This window comes from Eptesicus fuscus, chromosome 7 (assembly GCF_027574615.1).
Source record: "Eptesicus fuscus isolate TK198812 chromosome 7, DD_ASM_mEF_20220401, whole genome shotgun sequence".
NCBI lineage: Eukaryota > Metazoa > Chordata > Mammalia > Chiroptera > Vespertilionidae > Eptesicus > Eptesicus fuscus.
In genome coordinates this window covers 106,091,415-106,114,999 of record NC_072479.1, presented here as the reverse complement: position 1 = coordinate 106,114,999, position 23,585 = coordinate 106,091,415, and the positions used below count along the sequence as shown (strand labels likewise).

Below are 23,585 nucleotides of genomic sequence, written 5' to 3'. Positions count from 1 at the left end.
CGGCCGCTCGCCCCCCGTGCCCACCCCTCCACCCCTCCAGTGCCCGCTCCTCCCGGGCCCACACGCTGCCCACCGCTCCTAAGCAGCAGCAGACAGCGAGGCAGACCGAGCCCACACGTCTCCCAGGCCCCCCTTCTGAAAGGGACCGTCACGGGGCTGCACCCGGACTTGTTCCATGGACCCCTCAGCACCCTGGCCCTGCGGGCCCCATGCCTCCAGGGAGAGGGAGCATGAGGGGCGCAGGTCACACGGGGCTCCTGCGGTCTGAGCTTTCTCCTGGGCCGGAGCCAAGCCCGGAGCGGGAATGTGCACGTCTCCGGGGGGGTAGGGGGGAAAGGGGGGATTCGGGCCCAGGAAGCAACTCGTGCATTAGAAAAGCCCAGGAACCTCAAACAAGCCGTCGGGGGAGGGGCAGAGCCGCTGCCTGTCCCCTGGACCCCGGCACTGCCCAGAGTCACCCCTGAGCCTGGGGACAACGTCCCCCTGACGGATGGAGGGCCCCTCAGTCTTTACTCCTAAGAGGAGCCACTTCCCAGAGGCCCACAACTCGGCGGGGCGGGGGCAGGGCAGGAGGCAGGCTGGGCCCCTGGGAGGTGGGGAGGTGCGGCCCCTCCACCTGGTGCCGCATGAATCACCCTTCCCCGAAGCACACATCCCTCATCCGCCAGCCCGACCTGTTCCGCTCCCGCTAGAATGTTCCATGCTCTTTTTGGACCTCCCTTTCACTGTCTGGGGACACAGCGAGCTGCCTGCTATCTGCCAGGCAGGCGGCGTCTGCAGAGCCAGGCCTGCCCCCGGAGGGGCCCCTGGCCAGACCGCACCACCCCCACCCCGCTCCTCCCTCACACCAGAGCCTCCTCCCAGGAAAGCGCAACAGGCTGGGGGCGGACAGAGGGGCGCTGGGCCCCCCTTCTCCACGGAACGCGCCCCCGGCCCAGTCCGTGTGGAGAGCGCCCACACAGCTCCCCTCGAGATCCAGGCTTCATTTCCATCTGGCTCCCCGACTCCCTCGCTTCCTAACTGGGAGCAGGAAATGCTTTTCCAGGGCATTCAGTTCGTCACTGGGCGCCTCCAGCGATGCCTCCTAACCAGGCAACTCGCCAGCCCAAACTCAGGGCCAGCCTGGGTCCCACCCTCGGGAGGGGGGGGGAAGGGGGCAGCGCATTTGTTTATCTGCGGTTTCCAGTCCTGGGAACACTGTCTGGAGCGCCCCACGCCCACCCAGAGGTGCCCCTTCCAGGGCAGAGGCCCCAGGGACCGGCCCGGAGCACCAGGAGGTCTCCGTCGTCCACGCGCAGCTTAGTGTCCGCTCAGTGCCAGACCCTCTGGGCCTGATGGACCCAGTTCCCGCTCTGCCTCACCAACCCCCCTCCTGTGGGTCCTGAGAAGCCACTTTGGAATGTGGTCCTCTTTGAACCTCAGTATCCTCTTCTAGGTGGTTATGAAGGTCATATTATTGGAGGCCTGAGTGGGGGCCCATTCTGAGCTCTGGGTCCTAAATATCCCTGGAGGGACAGAAGCTTGAGGATCCTGTGGGGGTGGGAGGGGGTGGCCTAGAACTGAGAGGAGGTTCCGAAGGCCCGAAGCCTGGGTGACCCCTGCCCTGACCTCTGCTTGAAGGCCCAGAACTAGAGTCCTCAGGGCAAGGCTGGGTCCCTCCACCCCCGCTGCCCAGTGCTGGACTGGGCCCAGGTGTTGCCCAGGGCTCAGTGATGAAACTGGGGGAGGCGGGGAGACTTGAGTGCCCCCTCCCTCCTGGGCGGGGTCCCCTGCTGCTCTAAAGGAGAGGGGCCGGAGCTAGGGGTGTGGTGGGGGTGCCCGGCCTCCCGCTGGTGGGCACGGCCGCCGAGCGGGGAGGGCTCACCTTCACGAACACGGCCTCCAGGCTGGCGTTGGCGGCGGGCTCGGCGCAGCTGTCCTGCTCGTTGGCCAGGTTGATGCCCGTGGCGCAGTGCAGCTCCTCCAGCTGGCTGTGGCAGCACTGCTCCCGGACCATCCTGCGGGGAGGCGGGCGCTGGCGAGGCCGCGGCGCTGCTGGGGCTCCCCCCACCCCCTCACCCCGACACACACACACACACACACACACTCACTCACACACACACACACACACTCACACACACTCACACACACTCACACACACTCACACACACACTCACACACACACACACACACACACACACTCACACACACACTCACACACACACTCACACACACACACACACACACACGCACTCACACACACACACACACACACACTCACACACACACACACTCACACACACACACTCACACACACACACTCACACACACTCACACACACACACACTCACACACACACACACACACACACTCACACACACACACACTCACACACACACACACTCACACACACACTCACACACACTCACACACTCACACACACACACACTCACACACACACACTCACACACACACTCACACACACACACACACACACTCACACACACACTCACACACACACACACACACTCACACACTCACACACACACACACACACACACACACTCACACACACACTCACACACACACACACACGCACTCACACACACAGCCATGGAACAGAGTGCTCAGGAAATATGAGAAAGACTAAACGCGGGGCAGGGAGTGCCTGGGGCGGGGGCAGGAGACCCAGTTGTCCCACCAGAGCCCCGAGTCACCCCGCTGAGCTCTGAGCCTCACCCACAGAACGTTCCCACCAGAGCCCCGAGTCACCCCGCTGAGCTCTGAGCCTCACCCACAGAACGTTCCCACCTGTTTAAAAGCTAAAGGCAGCCTGCCCTGGCCGGCAGGCTCAGTGGTTAGAGCGTCGGCCTGCGCACGCCGGAGGGTTGTGCGTTCGCTCCCTGCCCTGGCTGGGGCACGTGCAGGAGGCAGCCATCGATGTGTCTCTCTCACAGGGATGTCTGTCCCTCTCTCTCCCTCCCTCCCCTCCACGCTCTCTGAAAGCAACGGAAGCAGATGCTCAGGTGGAGATTTAAGAAACACAGCGGCTGCTTGCTGACTCGGGGCCAGACCCCTCCTCCTCCTCCAAGCTGGATCCACCTCGACACTCATCCCCGTTTCCAGACTCCGAGGAGTAGCTCCAGAGGTGGAGTAGCTTGCCCAAGGCAGCAGAGTGAGGGACGGGCAGGCGAGCAGGCATGTGTAAGTCACAGGTGTGGCTCCCACCAGACCCTCAATAACCCGGGCTTCGGCCCAAACCAGCCAGGGCAGGGGGGGCCGCCGAGCGGCACCTGTCCGGAGACCGGGCCCCCCCAGCCTCCCTGTGCTGCGGCCAGCCCGCCCTTCCCCACCTCCCCCCGCCCCCGGGGCTCTGCACCCCGCTTCCCCTGTGGCTCCAGAATGCCCTTGGGCTCTGGGATGGCTCCTCTGTCGCTCATGCTTTGCGTGGCCTCGCAAACAACAGGCACGTCACTGATTGTCAGGAAGAGAAACCAGATAAGCATCGTCCACCCATCACACGAAACATCGGCTGAACGGGACGCACGTGCTCGAGGGTGCGGGAAAGGGAGCCCCACGCACTGCGGGGGGGGAGGGCGGTTCCTCAGAAAATGAGAAAGCGAACTGCCCTCGGACCCAGCAACCCCACTTCTGGGTGTGTACCCCAGCCCTTCCCACCTCGCGGCCCACACAAACTCATTACAGAAACCCCGTGGCACGCCAAAAAACATCTATTTTTGCTGATCTGACCCAAAAAAGGGCCTCATTTTGATTCACTCACACTGGACGGCTATGTGTCGACTGTTGTCATTTTTCACTCGACAACCTAAGGGGAGAGGTCCGTGCCCCCGACTAAGCAGGCAGGTGTGGCAGGTTCTCAGCCTGCCCTGGGGACCGAGCACCCCGCCACAGCAGCTCGCAGCAGCGTGGGCCGCCCCTCAGGGTCTGACTGAGCCACAGCACGGATGAACCGTGGGGACATCGTGCGGAGGGCGACCAGCCCGTCACAGAGGACGAGGGCTGCGTATGACTGTGTATGAGGGACCGAATTCACAGACAGGAAGGAGGGTGGTGGGCGCCGGGCTGGGCGGGGAGGGGGGGGGATGAGAGCTGGTGTCAATGGGACCGAGCTTCAGTTTGGAAGGTGAGAAAGTTCTGGAGAAGGTGGTGGCGATGGCCGCATCCCGGGAGGTGCCAGCACGTGTACATGGTGGGCCGTGACCTGGCCCGCGTCCAGCTGCGGCAGGGGGGCCGCCCACCGAGGGGCCGCCGCCCGCCAACGCAGGGCGCACAGGGGCGGCGAGGCCCGTGGGGGGGGGGCTGGCGGAGGCGGGCGGGCTCCTCCCCCACGTGCCCTGACGGACACCACGCCGGTGCCACGGCCGCGGGAACGCACCTGCACTCCTTGGACTCCGAGGCGTAGGGCAGCGAGCAGTCCCTGTGCTGCGTGGCCATGCGGTGTCCGTCCGCACAGCAGGTCTCCATGGCGACGTCTGCGCGCGCTGTGGGGAGAGGGGGCTGGTGAGGAGCGACACCCCATCCCCTGCACGAGGTCCCCTTCGACGTGCGTGTCCCTCAGGTGGCAGGGCTCCCCGCCCACGGCACCCCCCGGAGGCCCTGCCTTCGGTCTCCACTCTAGCACCAGGCTGGTCTGAGAGGCCGTGGGCGCGTCCAGTTCTCTCTCTTTTTTAAAATATATTTTTATTGATTTCAGAGAGGAAGGGAGAGGGAGAGAGAGATTGAAACATCAACAATAACAGAGAATCATGGATCAGCTGCCTCCTGCACGCCCCACACTGGAGATCGAGCCTGCAACCCGGGCATGTGCCCTGACCAGAATCGAACCCAGGACCCTTCAGTCCGCAGGCCAATGCTCCATCCACTGAGCCACACCAGCTAGCCCAGTGGTCGGCAAACTCATTAGTCAACAGAGCCAAGTATCAACAGCACAATGATTGAAATTTCTTTTGAGAGCCAAATTTTTTAAACTTAAACTTCTTCTAACGCCACTTCTTCAAAATAGACTCGCCCAGGCCGTGGTGTTTTGTGGAAGAGCCACACTCAAGGGGCCGAAGAGCCGCATATGGCTCGAGAGCCTCAGTTTGCCAACAACGGAGCTAGGGCTTTTTTTTTTTTACTGGTTTTTAGAGAGATGAAGGGAGAGAGAGAGAAATATTCATGAGAGAATCATTGATCGGCTTTCTCCTGCACGCTTCCTACTGGGAATCGAACTGGTGACCTCTTCGTTCATGGGACGCGCTCCACCACTGAGCCATACCATCCGGGCCACATCTATTTCTTTAGTCACTCGACAACTCGTACTAGAAACCCCCTGGGCCCCCGGCCAGAAGCACACCCCCCACTCCCTCCTTGAAAGGCCTAAACCCCAACTGGTATCTCCCAAACCCGGTTCTGGGGCCTGCAGCTCAGCACCCGGGGCCCCGCCCACACGCTGGACACTCAGACAGGGACCTGCCCAGGCGGGGACCCTGTCTCCACGGTCCAGAGGGCGAGAAAGACGGGTGCTGCTGACAGAGGCCTGACTGAGCCGCCGTCCAGCCGAGCGGTCAGGGCATCCAGGACACAACCGACCCCCTACAGGCCAGAGATGGTTTGTGCCATGAAACAGGAATAGTGCAGAATGGGGGGGGGGGCCTGGGGGGCCCAGCAGGCTGGTGCCAAAAAGTGGGACAACCGAGGACGGCTTCTCATGTGGGAGTGGGGGACCCAGCCTGGCTAGTGGGGGACGCACACCAGGGAGGGAGGGGGGGGAGAGAAACATCGACGTGTGAGAGACATGGTGATTGGCTGCCTCCAGCACGTGCTCTGGACGGGGCCTAGCAACACCGGCCAGGACAGTTTTTGTTTTTTAATTTTAGAGAGAAAGGAAGGGGGCAGCGCGAGAGAGAAACATCCACCGCTTGCCTCGGGGAACAAACCCCGACCCGGGAATGTGCCCTGACCAGGAATCCACCCGCGGCCTTTCAGCGCACGGGATGGCACCACGGCACCCCAGCCGGCCGGCTGCAGCCCTGCTCCCAGGAAGGAGACCAAGCCGCCCACGCCCTCGCCCTCGCGGCTCGATCAGGACTTGGCGGCGATGGGACCGGGCTCTCCAGTCCCCTGCCCGGCTCTGTGCCCCCCTCGGGCCGCTGCCCCCACGGGCCTCTCAGCTACAAGGAGAGGACCCCACCGTGCCCGGGAGGAGCAGAGGGCAGCAGGGTGCCCTCCACCAAAGGGGCTCAGGTGGCCGGAGCGTTGGCACCGCGGCCTGTGCGGGCAGGGTGGGAGGCCCGGGCTCCGAGAGACGCCGTGTCCTGGGCGAGTCCCGCCAGGCCAGGCGGTGTTTCGAGGCGCCGACGGCCACGGTGCTCTGTTTGGGCTCATCTGTCCTCCAAGGCCGGGCCCCGGGTGGCCCCGGGAGGAGGCTCACTCCTGGGCTCAGCACGAGGCCCGACCTCCTGGAACCCCGGCCTCGACTCCCTGCGGTCGACGCCACGAGCCCCTGTGCAAAGCGTCTGGACCCCGTCCGGCAAGCGGGAGACCCCGCAGCTGCCCGGAGACCGCCAGTCAGCGCCTGGGAGGAGGGGGCGGGGGGCGGCCCTGCACACGCCGGGAGGGGCCTCATCCCAAACCCAGTCCCCAGCAGCAGCCGCCTCCTTCCCAGACCCCGGACTCGGAGCCGCTCTCCCTCCGAAGTGTGAACGAAAGAAGCCACCTGCTAACCTGACAAGCTCAGGGGAGGCCTGCGTGGCAGTCTTGAAAACTCAGAGACCTAAAGTAACCACAAAAAATGGTCTGAAAATTAAATATTTAACTACGAACAGGTTATAGTGGGCAGTCATGTCCTAAGCTGATATCTTCCCTGACAACGATCAACTTAGATCTTCTTTCCTGAGCCCATTTGCCTTTTTGCCTCTAAGATAACATATCTGTGAGATGTCTGGGTAACTTGTAACTTCCTCTTTCGCTGGAGCCCCTGGGGCACAACCAAATGTGGTGGGCGCCAGGGCAGATACTTCAAATTCCTTCATTATCATGTTAATTGTTCCTGTACCCACCTAAGTGTGTGTCCATCATTTTACTTTTTATCCAATCCCAGGGGTTTCCCACCGCTTTGCTTTATCCCACCTCCTTAATCTATCACCAATGAATTTCATGTAACCCACCTATGTCCCTCCTTTGATTGCAATGGATAAATACAGACTTAACCTGCCATTCTCCGGAGCATCATCTCAGTTCATTGAGGTTCTGCTTCCTGGCATATGTCGACAGTTTGGCTCAAATAAACTCACAACAATTCTTTACGGGTCTCAGTGGTTTTTTGCGTTAATAGCAGTGCAAGATGGGCCGGCCCCGCCCTCGATCTCCCGAGCTCCCCAGGCTGGGGAGGGTCCAAGGTGGTTTGGTTCAGGGTGATGGCGACCCGGCCAGCCTGCCTGTCCTCTGGCCCCGGCTGGCCCCTCTCCCTTTCCCCAACCGCGGGCTGGGGCTCAGACAGTGTTGCCCGGCAGGAGGGAGCCCGCGCCCACGGGACCTCGAGCGCCCCTTCCTCCATCTCGCCAGGTCACCTTAAGAAAAGCACTCACCGAACAGGGGCCTAATCTCAGATAAAACGTGGCTGTGGGTCACCCCCAGGATGACTGGGACCCAGCCACGTGGCCCGACCCTGAAGCCGCCCCCCCTCCGCCCCCATGCAGCCGACCCAGCTCTGCTGCCTGCGGCCCCCTCACGGCTGCTCCCAGCCCCGCCCAGCCCCGGCCCCCCATCCAGTCCCAGCCCCGCAGCCCCCTGGCCACCCGCCTGGGGCCTCTCTCCCACAGCCCCCCGCCCCCGCCCTCCTCCCACCCCTGCACCCCCTGCCTGGGGCCTCTCTCCCACAGCCCGTGCGCGTGGAGCGCTGCCCACCACGTCCAGCCTCCATCTGCCTGGCCCTCCGACCACAAAGGCCTCGCGAGCTGGCCGGGGCCCTCCCTGCACACCTGGCCCGGGCGGCCCGCAGCCCGTGCAGCCTGAGCGCTGGCTCTGGAGTCAGAGGCGTGGAGCTCGGTGCTCTCTGCTCTGCGGCCCGGGCAGGCGATGACCTCTCTGAGCCTCGCAGCAGCCAGAGGGGAGGAAACACGGTGCATTTGCCGAGAAGATGGATCAGCGTGAAAAGCCCTGAGCACAGCGTCCACTCAGCAGTGGCCTGACCATGTGATCACAGGACAAAGGGGACTTGCTCGCCAGTGCCCAGGAGAGATGGGGGAGCCACGGCCCGTCTCGGGGTGCAGAGTTCCCTGGGGGTGAGTGGCAGCTCCAAAGCCTCCCTGGGACTGTGAGGCTCAGACACCGAGCGGCTCAGCAGGGAGAGCTCTGCGCCTGGAGCCGCCGGAACATTCGGAAAGGGTTCCGCCGGGAATCTGGAGCAGTCGAGCCCTCCTCTCAGGACAGCAAAGGGGCGAGTCCTCGCCCGTCCCTGAGATGCAAGCCGCACCGGCTGCAACCTGGCCGAGCGGGGCGCCTGGGGCGGTGCCTGGGGGCCCGGCAGAGGCCTGGAGAGCCCCCAGCCGCGCTGCAGTGACGAGGCAGGTGTGGGGGCAGAGGTGGGCAGGGCGTCCGTCTGTACAGCGATGAACAGCCCGCCACGCGATGGGCCTGCAGAGGGCCCTCTCATCCACCGCCTCTCAGCCCCTCAACCCCTTAAACCCACTTCACTGTCCCCGCGCCAGGCACGCGCGTCACACCGTCCAGCGGAAGGCCTCACTGCCAACCCTGCCCCCTCCCCGGGATCTGTCGTCTCGGAGTTTTCACCCTCAGGAGTCACCAGCTCCGACTGATCCGGGACGTGACGGCACGTGGCCTCACGCCGGCTGCCACCCGGTCCAGGGCTGGAGGTGCCCCTGAGCAAGCAGCGGGGCCGCGGGCTGGGTGGGAACCGTCCCTCGCAGACCCGCCCCCCTCTTCTGAGAAGCCTCAGCTGAGCACTTCCAACCTCTGGTTCCGAACCCTCGCTGTGGTGAGAGCCACCGAGCGCAAGGCCAGACCTAAACCAAGAGGAAACGCGTGCAAAGCCCTGGTAGCCTTCACTCCCCTGCTGCAAGGGAAGGCATCGTGTGGGTTAAAACTGCCCAGCCCCGCCCGAGCGGCGACCTATGAACCAGGAGGTCACAGTTCAATTCCGGGTCAGGGCACATGCCCGGGTTGTGGGTTCCATCCCCAGTGTGGGACGTGCAGGGGGCAGCCGATCCATGATTCTTTCTCATCATTGATGTTTCTCTCTTTCCCTTTCTCTCTGAAATCAATAAAATCAATATATATATATATATATGCTAGAGGCCCGGTGCACAAAATTCATGCATGGGTGGGGTCCCTAGGCCTGGCTGGCGATCAGGACCCATCAGGTTCCCCGTCTCCTCCTTCCCTCGCTCCCTCAGCACCCTGCCGCCACCACTGGTCACCCGCCATATTCTGCGCCGCCCCCTGGCGATCCAACTCCCAATCTCACGGTCGAACTCCCGAGGGGACACTTTGCATATTAGCCTTTTATATAGAGAGAAGAAAGATATTTTAAAAACTGCCCAGCCCGGGCCCAGTTCCCCTTAACCTCAGAGCCTCCTTTCTCCTCCGTCGCAGGGCAGGGAGGTCAGTGCACTAACCCAGGCAGAGAGCTTTCGTCAGAACCCGGCCACAGAGTCTCCAAATAAGATCCAGCTATGGCACCGTGAGGAGAGGGCATTCTGTTCTGTCCGAACCACACACTCCCCCAGGCTGACGTGAAATCCAATGGCTGACACTCCCCCCGCCCCCGCCCGTCACCCTCCTCAGGAAACAGACGCCCCTGCCCGCAGTCACCAGGCAGCAGGCGGATGCAGCAGCCTGGGTCCCGGTCCAGGTACCGTTTGCCACCGCGTGAGCGGCTCACACACACCTTCTTCCAGGTGAGCGCAGCCCTGGCAAGTGCAAGTCCCAGCGCCGACGCTCGCGGTTCAGGGAGCTCACGGTCGGCGAGTGGCAGAGACGCGGACACGTTTTCTCCAAGAGCGCAGGTGCCGCTGGCAGTCGGAGGGTCCTGCGCCACTCCTCGGGTGGAAGCTTCCAGAACGTCAGCCTGCTGGCTGGGAGCACCCCGGGGCTCTGGGGAGCACCCGACTGGCCGCTGAGGCGCACCAGCCGGGCTGCTTTCTGCGCAGCGTTCTGGTGGGCCGGGCCCGGGGCCTACAGCCTCCACCACGTGGAGCAGGTCCAGGCCTCGGTCTCCTCGTCTGTGCAGTGGGTGGAGGAGGCGGCCTGGAGCCACGCTCAGGCCTTCCAATGCCACTCTGGTTCCACTGGATGCAAAGCGAGAGGCAGACAATGACGAGAGCGCCTCCCCACAAAGCCAGGCGGCTCCGGGTACGAGGCTTCCTCCCATTCCGGGACCTTGTCCTCCAGACTCCGGGCAGCGAAATGCCCTTTCTGTGCGCGCTCTGCCGACAGTCCACACGCGGTGGGTTGGTCTCTGCTCCTGTTTTAACTTCCTCACCTGACCACGAAGAAACTGACCGGCTCTGTGCATCCGGGAGAGGGAGGGTGTCCGCGGCAGCCAGCAGGTCCCTTCCTCGGCGTCCTCGGCGTCCTCGGCTCCAGCTCAAACCTCCCAGGCCAGGCCGGTGTTTGGGGAAGTGGCCGCACCGGGTGTGAACTGGGGGAGTGTCCTGTGGGCTCCCGCCCCAGCTGCTCCATCGAGCACTGTCTAAAGCTGCAGCCAAAAGTCAGAGGGTCCCCACGGTGCCAGCACCCACACAACCAGGAGGCCTGAAAGGCAACGGGGTACCACCCACAGAGATGCCAACGGGAAATCCTAACCCAACAGAACCGGGCGACGCGCAGAGCCTGGGCGGCCAGCGGGTCCCGCCTGGGCCTTCCCGCGCCCTCCGGGCTGACTCCTCTGTACGTTCACAATGCCCGGCTCGGAGTGGGGCGCGGGACGCGGCGGTGACAAGGAGACCGGCCAGGGAGACGCGGGGCCATTAGCGCTGGGCTGTGCCCCGTGGGTCTTCCTCCCTCGCAGCTCTAACGGGAGGGCACCCAGGAGGAGGCAGGGCGTCAGAGGTGCGGGGCCCTCGCACCCCGGAGCCTGCACCTGGCACAGGCAGACGGGGCCCAGCACAGAGAACCAGGAGGCGGGCACGAGAGCAGCACGTCCCCGGGAGGGAGGAGGGGCAGCGTCCGCATCGCTCCCTCCAGCAGCGCGGGCCCCGCAGCGACTCCTGTGACCAAGGCCGCGGGCGTGTGCACCGTCCTCACACCCTGCCCCACGTCTCTGAGCAGCCCACCCGCAGGGCCCGCCGCTCGCCCGTAGGCCTCCCCATCAGGGGGCTCTGCACTGGCTTTCGGCAGCTGGACCTCCAGGGCTGGGGGGTCCTGGGTCCACCCTCTCCTCCGCTGGCTCGTTCACGCCCATGGCAGGTCAAAGGTCCCTTCCTCCGGGAAGCCCGCCCTAACAGGCAGATGCGTTCCCTTTCCCGTCCGGTCTCTGCGGCCCGCGCTCCCCAGCACAGCACCGATCATCAACGGTGCGCGCACTCGGCGGCTACCGGGACGGTGTGCGCACTCGGCGGCTACCGGGACGGTGTGCGCACTCGGCGGCTACCGGGACGGTGTGCGCACTCGGCGGCTACCGGGACGGTGCGCGCACTCGGCGGCTACCGGGACGGCTGGGACGGGCTCCGTCTCATTCTGCACGCGCCCCAGGCCTGCCCCGAGCTGGCACTCGCCAAATGTCTGCGAAGGAATGACTGGACAAATGACCTCAAGTGACCCGAGCAGCTATGAGACGGGGCAGGGAGAGGGTAAGGAGGCTGCCAAGGCCACGGGCGCACCAGAGGGGGCCACGCCCTGTGAAACGCCGGGGGAAACGGGGGCTTCTCTGCGGCGGGACTTGGGACAACTGACACTTTTCCGCCAAAAGCTACGGGGGGTGCCCGGGGTCCTGCAGGGCGCCGTGCGAGCGCCACGCGGCAGGTGCGGGTCCGGCCCTGCCACCGCGCAGCCCTGTGCCCGTGGCCACCCCCTGCCTCTCCGTGCGGGTGTCCTCGCCTGCGCGGCGGGGACAGTGACACGAGCAGCGAGGAGTGGGATGCGGGCAGAGCCTTCGGGCAAAACGAGAAGCGAAGGGAGGCGGCAGAACTTCTCGTGTGTTTGACTCCGGCGGGGACAGAGCCAAAAGGAAAGGCGGCCCAGGAAGTACACCGGCCGCTCCGTCGGCACAGACGCTCAGAGCAGAGCGCCATGGAACACCCTCCTGCAGCGGGAACACCCTGGCTCCCGGTGGCCTCTCCCCCGAATCGCCCGCAGGGCTCTGAACCCACGTTCCTGCCGCTGCCCTCCCCCCCACCCCCCGCCGTCTCGTCCCGCCCCTCGGTGGGCCCAGGCGCCCGCATTTTTGTTTCAGGTTCTCGCCCGGCCCCGGCCCACCCGGGCGTCCAACAGGACGCTGAAGGGGTCCCCACGGAGCCGCCCAGCCCTTCCCGTCGTAGTCGCTAACCAGTGGCCACCATCCACCAGCTCAGGCCAAAATAACGGGGTCAGCCTGAACCCCTCCTCCTCCGCACCCGCCACGCCCGACCCCTCGGCACGTCCTGCCCACTCCCCCGCCCAACGCCCTAGACCTGCCCACTCCTCGCCGCCCCCGCTGCCACTCCGCCGGGGCGCCGTTAGCCCCGGGCCCTGGGGACTCCCTCTGGCTTCTCCGTCTCCCTGGGACCCACCCCACACAGCAGTGCAGGGACCCCCTCCCTGCGAGGTCCGCGGTGCTCCGGGTGCACTGAGCAGCCCGCAGTAAGGCCCCTCCGCCGCGCCCACCCCTCCGGCTCCCTCCGCTCCCCCAGGGCGCCCGCTGGTCTTCCGGTTCTGAATCCCGAGAGATGAGTCATCCCTTCCCAATGCTCCTCGTGCCGCCATGAACGCGGGCCCCTGGGGCCCCGAGGCTGGTTCTTGGTCCTTTGCCGCTAACCAGGACCCGGCCCCCACCCTGCCCGTGCGGCGTCCCCTCGGAGTGGCCGGGCCCTGGCAGCCGGCACAGCACACATCCCAGATCTCCTCCCAGGGGAAAGGGCTCCGGCCCCGGGAAGTCTCCCCCGCTCCCCCCGCACTGGCCACGGCCGCACAGCCCTCGGGCAGGGCCACTGGGCCAGGCTGGGGGCAGCGTCCCCATGAACGAGCAGGAACAGACCTGAGCAACGCCCGGGGCCGTCTTCGTCGGGTGCTGGGCCGGCCCTGCTGCATCCGGACCCGGGACGGCCAAGCGCACCTCCCTCCACGGAGGCGCCAGGAAAGGGTGACCCTACCCCGTGGGCAGTTCCAGGGCCAGCAGCCCGTGTGCCGGGGAGGCCACGTGCCGGGAGGCCCACGTGCCAGGAGGCCACGTGCCCGGGAGGCCCACGTTCCCAGGAGGCCACGTGTCCGAGAGGCCCACGTACATGAGGCCCACTTGCCCGGGAGACGCACTGCGGCCTCCGGTTCCTTGGGGTGAGGGTGGGGGGCTCTGTGCCCCGCCCAGCGGCAGCGAGGGGGGCCTGCCTCAGGCCACACTGAGGAGAGGCAGGCCGAGCCCGATGCCGGCTGGACGCCCCGCCAGCCGCCCTCCCACCAGCGCAGGGCAGGCTCGGCGGCCGACCGCCACCGAGGCAGGTGCCGCCACCCTGGGGGACCCCCTGCCAGGCCAGCCGCCAGCCCCTCAGAGGCCCAGGGTGGCTCCCGCTCCGAAGGACGCCTCTCCCCGCACAGCCCTGCCTGTGGGACCAAGTGCTGTCGGCCAAGGGCTCAGGAGCCCGGGGTCCCGTGTCCTAGTCCCCTATTTACGACCCGCGTGACCGGGAATCTGCCTGACGCGCTGGGCCTTGGTGTCCGAGCCTGTCACATGGAAGTAACCGTGTTCCTGCTTCCGGCGACGCTGAGAGGAGGCCACGAGGACCACTGAGGCTGCACTGACTTCCGCGTGCAGAGCACGTGTCCCTCCGTATTTGAGGAACCGGAAGCAGAGGGTGTGGGGTCGGGAAGGCTCTCTCGAGTCACCTTGAGAATGGGCGCCCGTCTCCCAGCCCCTCGAGTGTAGGACCCTCCTGCCAGCAGGGGGACAGCGGGGCGACAGGCCCGGCTCCTGCCGGCCCAGCCTCAGCTGAGGCCCCGCTGGGGGTGGAGGAGGCAGGCCGGTGGGAAGAGTGGCGGCCAGCAGACGCCAGCCCTGGCCCCCCACCTGCGACACGGGGTGACGTGGGACAGATGACTTAGCCTCCAGCCGCACCCTCTCTCCTCTGAGCTCCCTCCGGGGTCTCGGATCCCAGAAAAACTGACAAAGGGGTGCCCTCCCCCCACGGTATTCTGGGCCACCCTGCGGATCATGACAAGAAGCCATACAGCCCTCACGAGCACTTGTTCATGAAACTCTTATAACTCACTGTTTTGCAAAAGGAAACGCTTTCTTTTTAAAATATTTTATTGATTTTTTTACAGAGAGGAAGGGAGAGAAAGAGAGAGTTAGAAACATCGATGAGAGAGAAACATCAAACAGCTGCCTCCTGCACACTCCCTACTGGGGATGTGCCCGCAACCAAGGTACATGCCCTTGACCGGAATCGAACCTGGGACCCTTGAGTCCGCAGGTCGATGCTCCATCCCCTGAGCCAAACCGGTCAGGGCTGGAAAAGCTTTCATTGTACGAAACGCACTGGCAAAATAACTGCACCGATGAGAACTGGCTCCATAAAACTTCACCTGCAAAGCTGCCCGCAGCCATTGCTCACCCATTGCCTCGAAGGAAGGGGGGCTGCTGGTGGCGCCCCTCAGCACTGCGTGCTCCCCAAGCTTAAGGAGGGGGCAGAAGTTCTGGAAGCTTCCTGGAGTCCCACGTCCTCTCTCTCCACCCCGGGCCTTTGCCCATGCCATTCCCTCTGCCTGGAGCACCCTCCTCTCACCTCTACCCACCAACCTAGCCACCGCCTCCTGGTGCTCACACCGCAGCTGGCAGGCTGCTTCCTCCAGGAAGTCCTCCATGACTGCCTGCCAGTTAGACTTGATTGTAATTATCTGCTCTTTCTGGGTCCCCCAGGGGATGCGCCCGCGGGCGGAAGGGCCAGGCCCGGCTTCTTCCCTGCCCATCCCCTAGACCTAGGACGGCGTCTGGCCCACAGCTGGTCCTCGGTGGACATTTAGCGACGGGACGCCTGAGGGGGGCTTGGCGTGGCCTTCACCAACAGGGCTGTGGCATTGACAGCTGCCAGTTCAGTGGCCTGTGGCCTCTCTTCCTGGCTGGAGGTCAGTGTGAGCGCTCTCAGAGCAAGCTGGGGGGGAAGGACGCTCCCCTCCCGGAAAGGGGACAACAGAAAAATCACGCAGCCACGGGCGGGCGGCACCACCTCGCCCCCGCCCCCCCATACCCAAGGCCGCCTGAGACTCTGGCTTCCTTTCTCTCCGTTAACCAATGAGAAACCTCCAAACCACCCCGTGGGCTTTTGGCCGTGGTGCCTGCTAGCCCCCGAACACAGGGAGCCATGCCCTCCCCCAACCAGAGTCCAGAGCTGGGGAGGCGGGCAGTGCCAGGAGGGGGCGTGGCTTGGAGCTGTGAGCCCCACAGACGAGGTCCTGGGCTGCCCCACAGGGCCCCCGACTCATCTCCACGCACGCGGTGCTCCTGCGGCCCCCACAGCCCGCTTGGCCCCCCGCCACCCTCCTGGGAGCCCTCCAGGATCAGCAGGGGCCGCCCGGCCGCGTGTTCGCAAGCCAAGTCCTCGCTCCTTTGTTCTCCTTCCAGCGGCGGATGACAGGACCTGCTCTGTAATCAGTCGGAGCCGAAGGCCAAGAAAGTCTTGGAAAAAGCACAACCCCCTCCTCTTCACTCCCCCCCCCCCCCCCCTCTCTCTCGGTAAATCCCCACAAGGGGGGGGGGGGGCGGCTCGTGCCCTTGGGCATGACCTTTGTGGCCAGGTCACCCAATGAGTTTCAGCAGATGAGCTAAAGGACTCGACTCGCCGGCTTTGCCCAGGATTGCTTTTAAACTGCTCTGGGGGGCGGACGGTGTCACCTGCCCCTCCCAGGGCTCCGGGACCCTCCCAGCTCTGCGCTCGGAATGGGGCCCAGTCCCCGACCTCCCTGTCCCCAGGCCAGAGCAAACCTCTAAACTCAGAGGGCCTCCCCCAGGAACAAGGCGGCGGCACCAGGTGTTCTCACCGGGGGCCACGGAGAGGGCTCCTTGCACACGGAGGTCAGGGCCTTCTCCATGGAGAAGATGGCTGCACCCACAGTCAGGCTACTGTGCCACCCAGCCTCAGACCCGGGTGCCCTCCGCACCGGGCACGGCCAGGCCGCAGGGGCGCCTGCGGGCACCGCAGCAGGAGGAGCAGCGATGGAGGACCTGGGCCTCGCCTGTCAAATACAGGCATCTCGGGGGCCTTACACTTCCCACAGGAGGCTGTGTGGCCCCCAGTCCGAGCCCCCCCGCCCCGTGTGCTTTCACTCCAGCCAGTGGTCCCCTGAACGCCCGCCTGCCCGCTTGCCCACGCCCACCTGCCCGCCTGCCCACACATTCCTGCCCGCCTGCCCACGCACGCCTGCCCGCACACCGTCTCCTCCGAGAAGCCCCTATGGCCCTGCGGGGTCAGGACGGCTCTGCTGTTGACGCCGAGCCCTGCCCGGCCCTGCGCCATCTCCCCCACGGAATGTGCCCCAGGACATGCCCAGGATGGAGCTGGTGCCCAAGAGAGAAGATCGGACACCGTCAGCGAGCCAAGACCCTCCTGCCGAGCGCCCCCGCCCAGCCCCTCCCTGCGCCCCAGGCCAGCACAGCTGGGGCCAATGACCTTTGACCAAGGACCAGGGCGGTCACCTGAGAGTTACAAGAAACTCGGCAAACTCAGAGGTGAAGACTCTGGGACTCCAGGGTGGTCCTCTGACTTTGGAGGGCTGAGGGCGGCCACCGGAGTTCAAGCAGCTCAGCTGAGCCGAGATAAGGGGCCTGGATCCCGGGTGGCGGGCGGGGGACTGCCGGGGCCTGGCTCCAGGGGGAACAAAGGTGCCGGAAGGCAGGCCTGGCTGATGGCTGATAAGTCAGCAGAGAGGTCAGAGGTCATGGCTCTGATGGGAAGGGACTGTGGCCCCCCACCCCCACTCACACCCTCAGGAGCTAGGCCTTGAGGATTCGAGGAGAGAGAAGGCGCAGCTGTGAGCTCCCATCCCTGGGGTGTCCGTCCCTGGGGGGAAGGGGGGCGGGGGGCAGCGGCTCTGGGTCATGGGGCTGCAGCTGGAGACTCCATCCCCTCTGCATCTGGGTGGGCTTGGAAGTGGCCTGTCCCCAGCCCTGGCTGAGGCGGGAGCTGGCAGGACCTCTGTCTGGGGGCCCGTGTCCAGGGAGGGCAGGAGGGGGTCCCCCCCACACAGCTGTCACCCTGACACCGCAGATCGCTCCCTTTCTCTCTTGACTTCTTCAGGTCCACCCCCCCCAACCCCCCACCCCCCCACCACCCGCTACCACCACCCCCGCCCAACCTCAGGTTTTGTCTGTTGGACAAGTTCCTGTTCTCCACCTCCCAGTCTCAGTTTTCTCATCAGCAAACTGGGTACAACAGCCCTCACCTGGGGTAGAGGGGGGTGCAGCGCCTAAAGATATGCCTCGGGCACTCCTGGTGCAGAGAGCCTGGCACCCACGGAGCTAGGGCGCGGGCAACCCGCTGGCGCTTCCTCTCCCCCACCCGCACCGCGCCCGGACGGTGGGTGGCACTGGCACCAGGGTGGGCATCGTGGATGCGAGCGAGCCTGCAGGAGGAGGTGCTCGAGGGGGTCCGTCCTTAAAACAAGCACCTCGGACCAGCAAGGTGTTGGGACCAGAGCTGGGGGTGAGGTGTGGGGGAGGGAGCGTGGCCAGGCCTCGGGGTGGGGGCCCCGGGGCACAGCGCGCAGGGCGCACCAGCTCGAGTCACCGCCAGCAGCTCCAGAACTTCCCAGGGGCGCGGGGCTGATGTTCGGGGGACACTAACGTGGGCGCCGGGGACCGGGGCGCCGCTCCCCCCCGCCCCGCCCTCCCGCCTCCTACCTGGGGCCGCCAGCAGCCAGAGGCCGGCGAGCAGGGGCAGCAGCAGCGGCCGCGGGGCCGGGCGCGAGGGCGCGCGCTCCATGGGGCCGGGGGCGGCGGGCGGACAAAGGCGCGGGGCGCGGCGCGGCTCTCGGCTGAGCGCGGCTGGTGCGGGGACGGCGCGGGTCCTCACTCGGCCGAGCCTCCGCAGCCAACGCCGAGCCCCGCGGCGCCGTTCAATTATCCCGCCCCGAGGAGGGCGCGGCGGGGGCGGGGCTGCGGGCGCCGGTCCCCGCCCTCCAGGCCGCCCCCCGGAGGTCTGCGGCCCCTCCTCCCCTCCCCCGCACCCCGCACCCAGTCCCAAGGGGCGCGCAGGCCCGCTGCTGGAGGTGGGGGCGAGGACCCCAAACTTCTTCCTGGTGGGGCCAGAGAGGGGGACGCATTCGGGCGGGAGGCACCCCCCTGGGCCGCCGTGCAACCCACCCACCCCCTCCCCACCCTCCGGCCCAGGGGCGGGCTCCAGGTCAAAGGTTAGCTCCGCGGGGCTCCGAGGAAAGGGCGAGTCCCCGGGGGTCGGAGGCGCCCTTTCGGGGAGGGAATAGGGGCGGTGTTCCCTGGGGGGCGCCCCGCGGGAGGGAGCCTCGTGCACCCCGCCTGCTGGTTTCCCGCCCTCGGGCCCGCGTGCCGATCGCCCCGAGGATCGCCCCGCGGTCTGCAGAGCGGTGGCCGACCCAGGTGCGCCCCGGACGGGGACTGCCCGCCGGGAGGGGCAGGCAGACTGGACCAGCACCCCCACGCAGGAGCCAGGCAGCGGGTGAACCCCACCCGCGAGGAAGAGAGGCTGGATTTGCGTGTGGGGAGCAGCGTTCCGCGCACCCTGCAGGCGCCACTGCTTTGGGTAGGAATTCATGGCTGCAGCCACCAGTGGTGACGTCTGTGGGAACCATACATAGACTTATTTAACACACACACACACACACACACACACACACACACACACAAAACAAACAGGAGAGGAATGCAGTGAAGGTGCGGAGTGAGGGGTGCGGCCCACAGGAACCCATCCGGATGTGTGGGCCCCTGGCCCAGAGGAAGGCCGTGTGTGTGCACGGAAGGGCAGGAGGCCTGTCCCAGGTGCTCACAGCTGTGTCCCCCCAGCCCCCCAGCGTCGGTCAGCGGAGTGAAAACGGGGCGGCGGGGATAGCCCTAGCCCTTTGCTCAGTGGACAGAGCGTCAGCCTTCCGGTCTGATTCCGGTCAGGGCACAGGCCGGGGCTGTGGGCTCCATCCCCAGTGGGGGGCGTGCAGGAGGCAGCCGAGCCATGATTCTCTCTCCTCGTTGATGTCTCTCTCGCTCTCCCTTCCTCTCTGGCATCAATAGAAACGCGTTAAGGAAGAAAACGGGCAGTGGCTGCGCAGAGCAAGAGCGGAGCGGCCTTCCTGGGCGCCTCGGAGGCCCCAACACGGAGTCACTGTGGCCATGACAGTCGTGTCCATGGAGTCACTGTGGCCATGACAGTCGTGTCCAGGGCTGTCAGGCCTGAGCTGACGGGTGTAACAGGAACGCCCCAAACCACGCTGCAGCGAGGCTGTGTCCCCAGGCGCCCCGAGCCCTGCCGACTCCCCCCCACCAGGCAGGTGCCACCTGCGGCCGCCTGACTGATGCCCACCCTCCGCCTCCTGTGGACCCGCCAGACACTCCCTCCGCTGCTGCTGTCACTCCCCTCCCTCTCCGGGCGGCTCTGCTGGCTTACCGGGAGGCCTCCCCTCGCACCGGCACTGGGCAGACACAGCGGTGGGAGTGGCTTTTTCCGGGGACACTCCGTTGCTCACGGCACGCACCTCGGAGCGCCCATGGCTCTGGAAGCGACAGCTCTTCCGCCCGCGCAGCCACAGCCTGGCTCTCGGGGACCTGTCACCGCACAGCCCGCGAGAACGAACTCCCGATGGGAATTCCGTCTCTGAGGACAAAAACAGGTGCCAGGCCAGGGGAGTGGTGGCCGTGCTGGGTTGACTTGCATAAGGAAGCTGGGGGGGGGGGAGGTGGCATTAGGATCTGTTCTTTTTAACTCTGGCTGTTGGTCACCAGTGAAAATGTCTCAAGCCGCTCACATATGACAGGTCCCTCTCCTTTTCTTCTTCTTTTTTAAATATATTTTACTGATTTTTTACAGAGAGGAACGGAGAGGGATAGAGAGAAACAGCGATGAGAGAGAAACATCGATCAGCTGCCTCCTGCACACCCCCCACTGGGGATGTGCCCACAACCAAGGTACATGCCCTTGACCGGAATCGAACCTGGGACCTTTCAGTCCGCAGGCCGACGCTCTATTCACTGAGCCAAACTGGTTAGGGCTGTCCCTCTTCTTTTTATTTTTTTAAAATATATTTTTATTGATTTCAGAGAGGAAGGGAGAAGGAGAGATAGAAACATCAATGATGAGAGAATCATGGATCGGCTGCCTCCTGCACGCCCCACCCTGGGGATCGAGCCCGCAGCCCGGGACGGGCAGTGCCCTTTCCTGAATGCATGTTAGATTTAAAAATCAAAACCAAGTCCTGGCTAGTGCAGCCAAGTGGTTAGAGCGTCGCCCCGCGCACGGAAGGGTCTCGGGTTCGATTTTTGGTCACCGGCACGTCCTGGTTTGCAGGTTTGATCCCTGCCCCGGTGGGGGGAGGCAACAAACCCATGTGCCTCTCTCACATTGATGTTTCTCTCTCTCTCTTTCCCCCTCCTTCTCTCCCTTCCACTCTCTCCAAACATTCAATGGAAAAACACCCTCGAGCGAGGATTAACAAAACAACCACCAAAAACAAAAAGAGAACAACTCCTCTCCCCACAGGAGCCTCAGAACTCTGAGGCCCCGACGGGAGGCCCCTGCTACCTGCCTCCTGGGTGAAGGCACTTCTGGGAAGAGGCGGCCGGACTGGCCCCTGAAGGCAAGCAGAAGGGCCGGAAGGGCTTCCTGTGCAGAGGGAACAGCATCTGCGAAGGGGAGGGTCGCAGAGACCCTGGGCCACTCGGGAAGATTGTCTGGGCCCTTTTGACGGGGTGGGGTGGTGGCCTGGGGCCCAGGCAGGGGTGAGGCCTGCAGGCAGCCGGCTATGGGATGGAGATGAATTAGACGGTCTGTGCTTGGCCCTCAGCTGTTTTTCTAAGCCCTGTAAGGAGGCCAGAGTGCCGGAGGAGGTGTGGGAGGTGCTCAGACCTTATTTCCTTAATGCTCACTCGGCTCTAGGCGGCCTTAGTGACCCCTTCTGCAGCGGAGGAAACCGGGGCTCAGAGAGGCGAGGTCATGGGCAGATTCTCACGACAAGCGGATCCGGGATTTGAATCCAGGACATGGGTCTCCCCATCCCGGGCGCCTATGGAGGGCTCTGTTCGTCACTGAACCCCACGGCATGAACATTCCCCCCGTCCATGAGGAAGCGACCTCGCACGTCTAGCGAGGGAACCGTGTGAGCGCTGTGCGCACGCGCGTTCACTCGGCCACGGTCCTGGGTCATCCATCCCGCAGCGGCGGGAACCGCGAGCTCTGGCTCCGCTCCCAGCGTGGCTGCACCCCGAGACCAATCGCCGCCCAGAAACTGGTTCGCGGCGCTGGCGGCGGCACCGGCTGAGCGTGGCTCTCGCCTCCTCCCCAGCTTTGAGCCGCGCCTTGGTTTAACCTGGGCTGTTTCACGGGCAAAAGAAACGGGCGGCTCGCTGCTCCAGCGCGTCTCTCATCACCGCACAGGCTGACCGCGCGCTCCCCATGCGCGTATTAGCGTTTGCATTGCTCTCTGTGTGACTTCTCTCATGACCTGCACTCGTTTATTTTCATAATAGCAGCACTGTTTATCACAGAGGAAATCTAAAAAATCAAAATCAGAAAAAGCCACGTCCAGCAATGGCCTGTTTGCGGTCCGTGCGACGGGCGCCCTTGTGGAAAAGACCGGCTAGGAGGCCTAAGTAGGAGTATGATCTTCGTGACCTGATATCATGTAAAGAAATAATAATAATAAGGGAAACAAAATGGCACGTGAGTGTGCAGGTCCACACAGCGGTTACGGTAAGAGCCGTATTCCTGTAACTGAAGATCAAAAGGAACTAAATGGCAGTGGGTGTTGTGTTTGGTGAAATTCTTCTTTTTCTCTTTCTTGTCTTCTTTTTTGGGGAACAGTTGAGACGGGGAGGAATACGTGGACCAGAGGCTGAGGAACAGGGCTCCTGCGCCCAAACTTGACCCTGACTTTCTTGGCAGCCCGCGTTCTGACCCCGTCGGACGCTTCACCGGGCGCGAGGGTTCTCCCGGCCCCGCGCCCCTCCGCAGCCCTCAGAGTCCCTCGGAGTCAGAACCGCCACGGCACATCTGCGTGTCGTTGGCAGAAGACGGGACTGATGTTCAGAGAGGCCCCCACCCTCTGAACCCCGGTCGGGCCAGGAGGACACCCCCTGGGCTTCATTTCCAAGCAGGAAGCCGTTCGTCACGATCCGCGTGACAGCCCAGCTGTCCCTCATCCCGGAGGCCGCACAGCCTGGCTCTCCGGGACAAGAGCCCTCTGTCTGTCTGAAAGATGGTTGTTGGCTCCCGGGCCTGTTTTTCCCCAGAAAACAAACGGTTTTGGTGCCGCCCGGCCTGTGGGGGACGAGCGTCCTGCGGGTCGTCGTGTGCGGCGGCAGCGCACCGTGGGTGGTTTTCGGGGGGCAGCGGCTGCCCTGGCCCCTGCCCACCCCCAACACCCCCGGCTCTCTGGCGGCAGCCCCGGGCCTGTGCACGGCTCCGGGATGCCCAGGCAGGCCCTGGTGTTTCCTGCCTCCTGGCTCAGCGCTGCCTGTGCCAGGGGTCCCTCTCTTCCTTTGTTAAAGAGTTGGCGTCCCCGCTGCCACGGGGCTCTGGGCTGCAGGGGGAGGGCGGCCTCCGCCCCCTGTGGTGGCGGACGACCTCGCGGAGTGCGGGGTGGGCCACGCTGGCTCCTGGCGGTGGCGACGCAGTGACAAGCGCAGGGCTTGGGGTCAGAGGCCCACGGAGCAGCACACCACCTCGGAGGAGACTGTGGCTTAGGGAGGTGGCAGAGCCCAGCCGTCCCTGGCACCCAGGTGGCCCCCGGGCCCTGCCCTCTGCCGGCCCCAGAGCTGGCCCGGTGCTGAGAGCCAACCCCCTCCTCTCCGGGCCACAGGAGAGGCCACGGGGGGGAGCCTGACCCTGGGGAGGGGCACGCGGCGCGGCTGTCCTGAGTCCCGTGGGCGTGGCAAACGTGATTGACAAAAAGATGGAAAGCACCAGTCCAGCGTGGCTCAGTGGTTGAGCGTCCGACCCATGAACCAGGAGGTCACGGTTCAATTCCCGGTCAGGGCACATGCCCAGGTTGCCGGCTCGATCCCCAGTAGGGGGCGTGCAGGAAGCAGCCGATCCATGATTCTCTCTCATCATTGATGTTTCTATCCCTCTCTCCCTGCCTGTTCCTCTCTGAAATCAATACAAAAACACACACACACACTTTTTTTTTTTTTAAGAAAAGCATTGGAGCTCCTGGGTTCGGAAGAAGAAACCGTCCCATCGCTGAAGGGAGAGTAATGTTGTTTTGACAAAATGAGAGAA

General features: G+C 64.6%; 1 protein-coding gene across 2 annotated transcripts in view; it reads right to left on the bottom strand.

The window, feature by feature from the left end:
• Positions 1-18,201, bottom strand: part of FBLN1 (fibulin 1) — a 71,263-nt gene extending 53,062 nt beyond the window's left edge. For both annotated transcript variants that reach the window (XM_054719632.1, XM_054719633.1), the window contains exons 1-3: positions 18,026-18,201; positions 4,376-4,481; positions 1,865-1,997 (exon numbers count right to left, since the gene is read on the bottom strand). In XM_054719632.1, the coding sequence (XP_054575607.1) occupies positions 1,865-1,997; positions 4,376-4,481; positions 18,026-18,107 (321 nt within the window). In that variant the 5' untranslated portion in view covers positions 18,108-18,201. The remainder of the gene's footprint in view (positions 1-1,864; positions 1,998-4,375; positions 4,482-18,025) is intronic.
• Between the last annotated feature and the right edge of the window lie 5,384 nt (positions 18,202-23,585).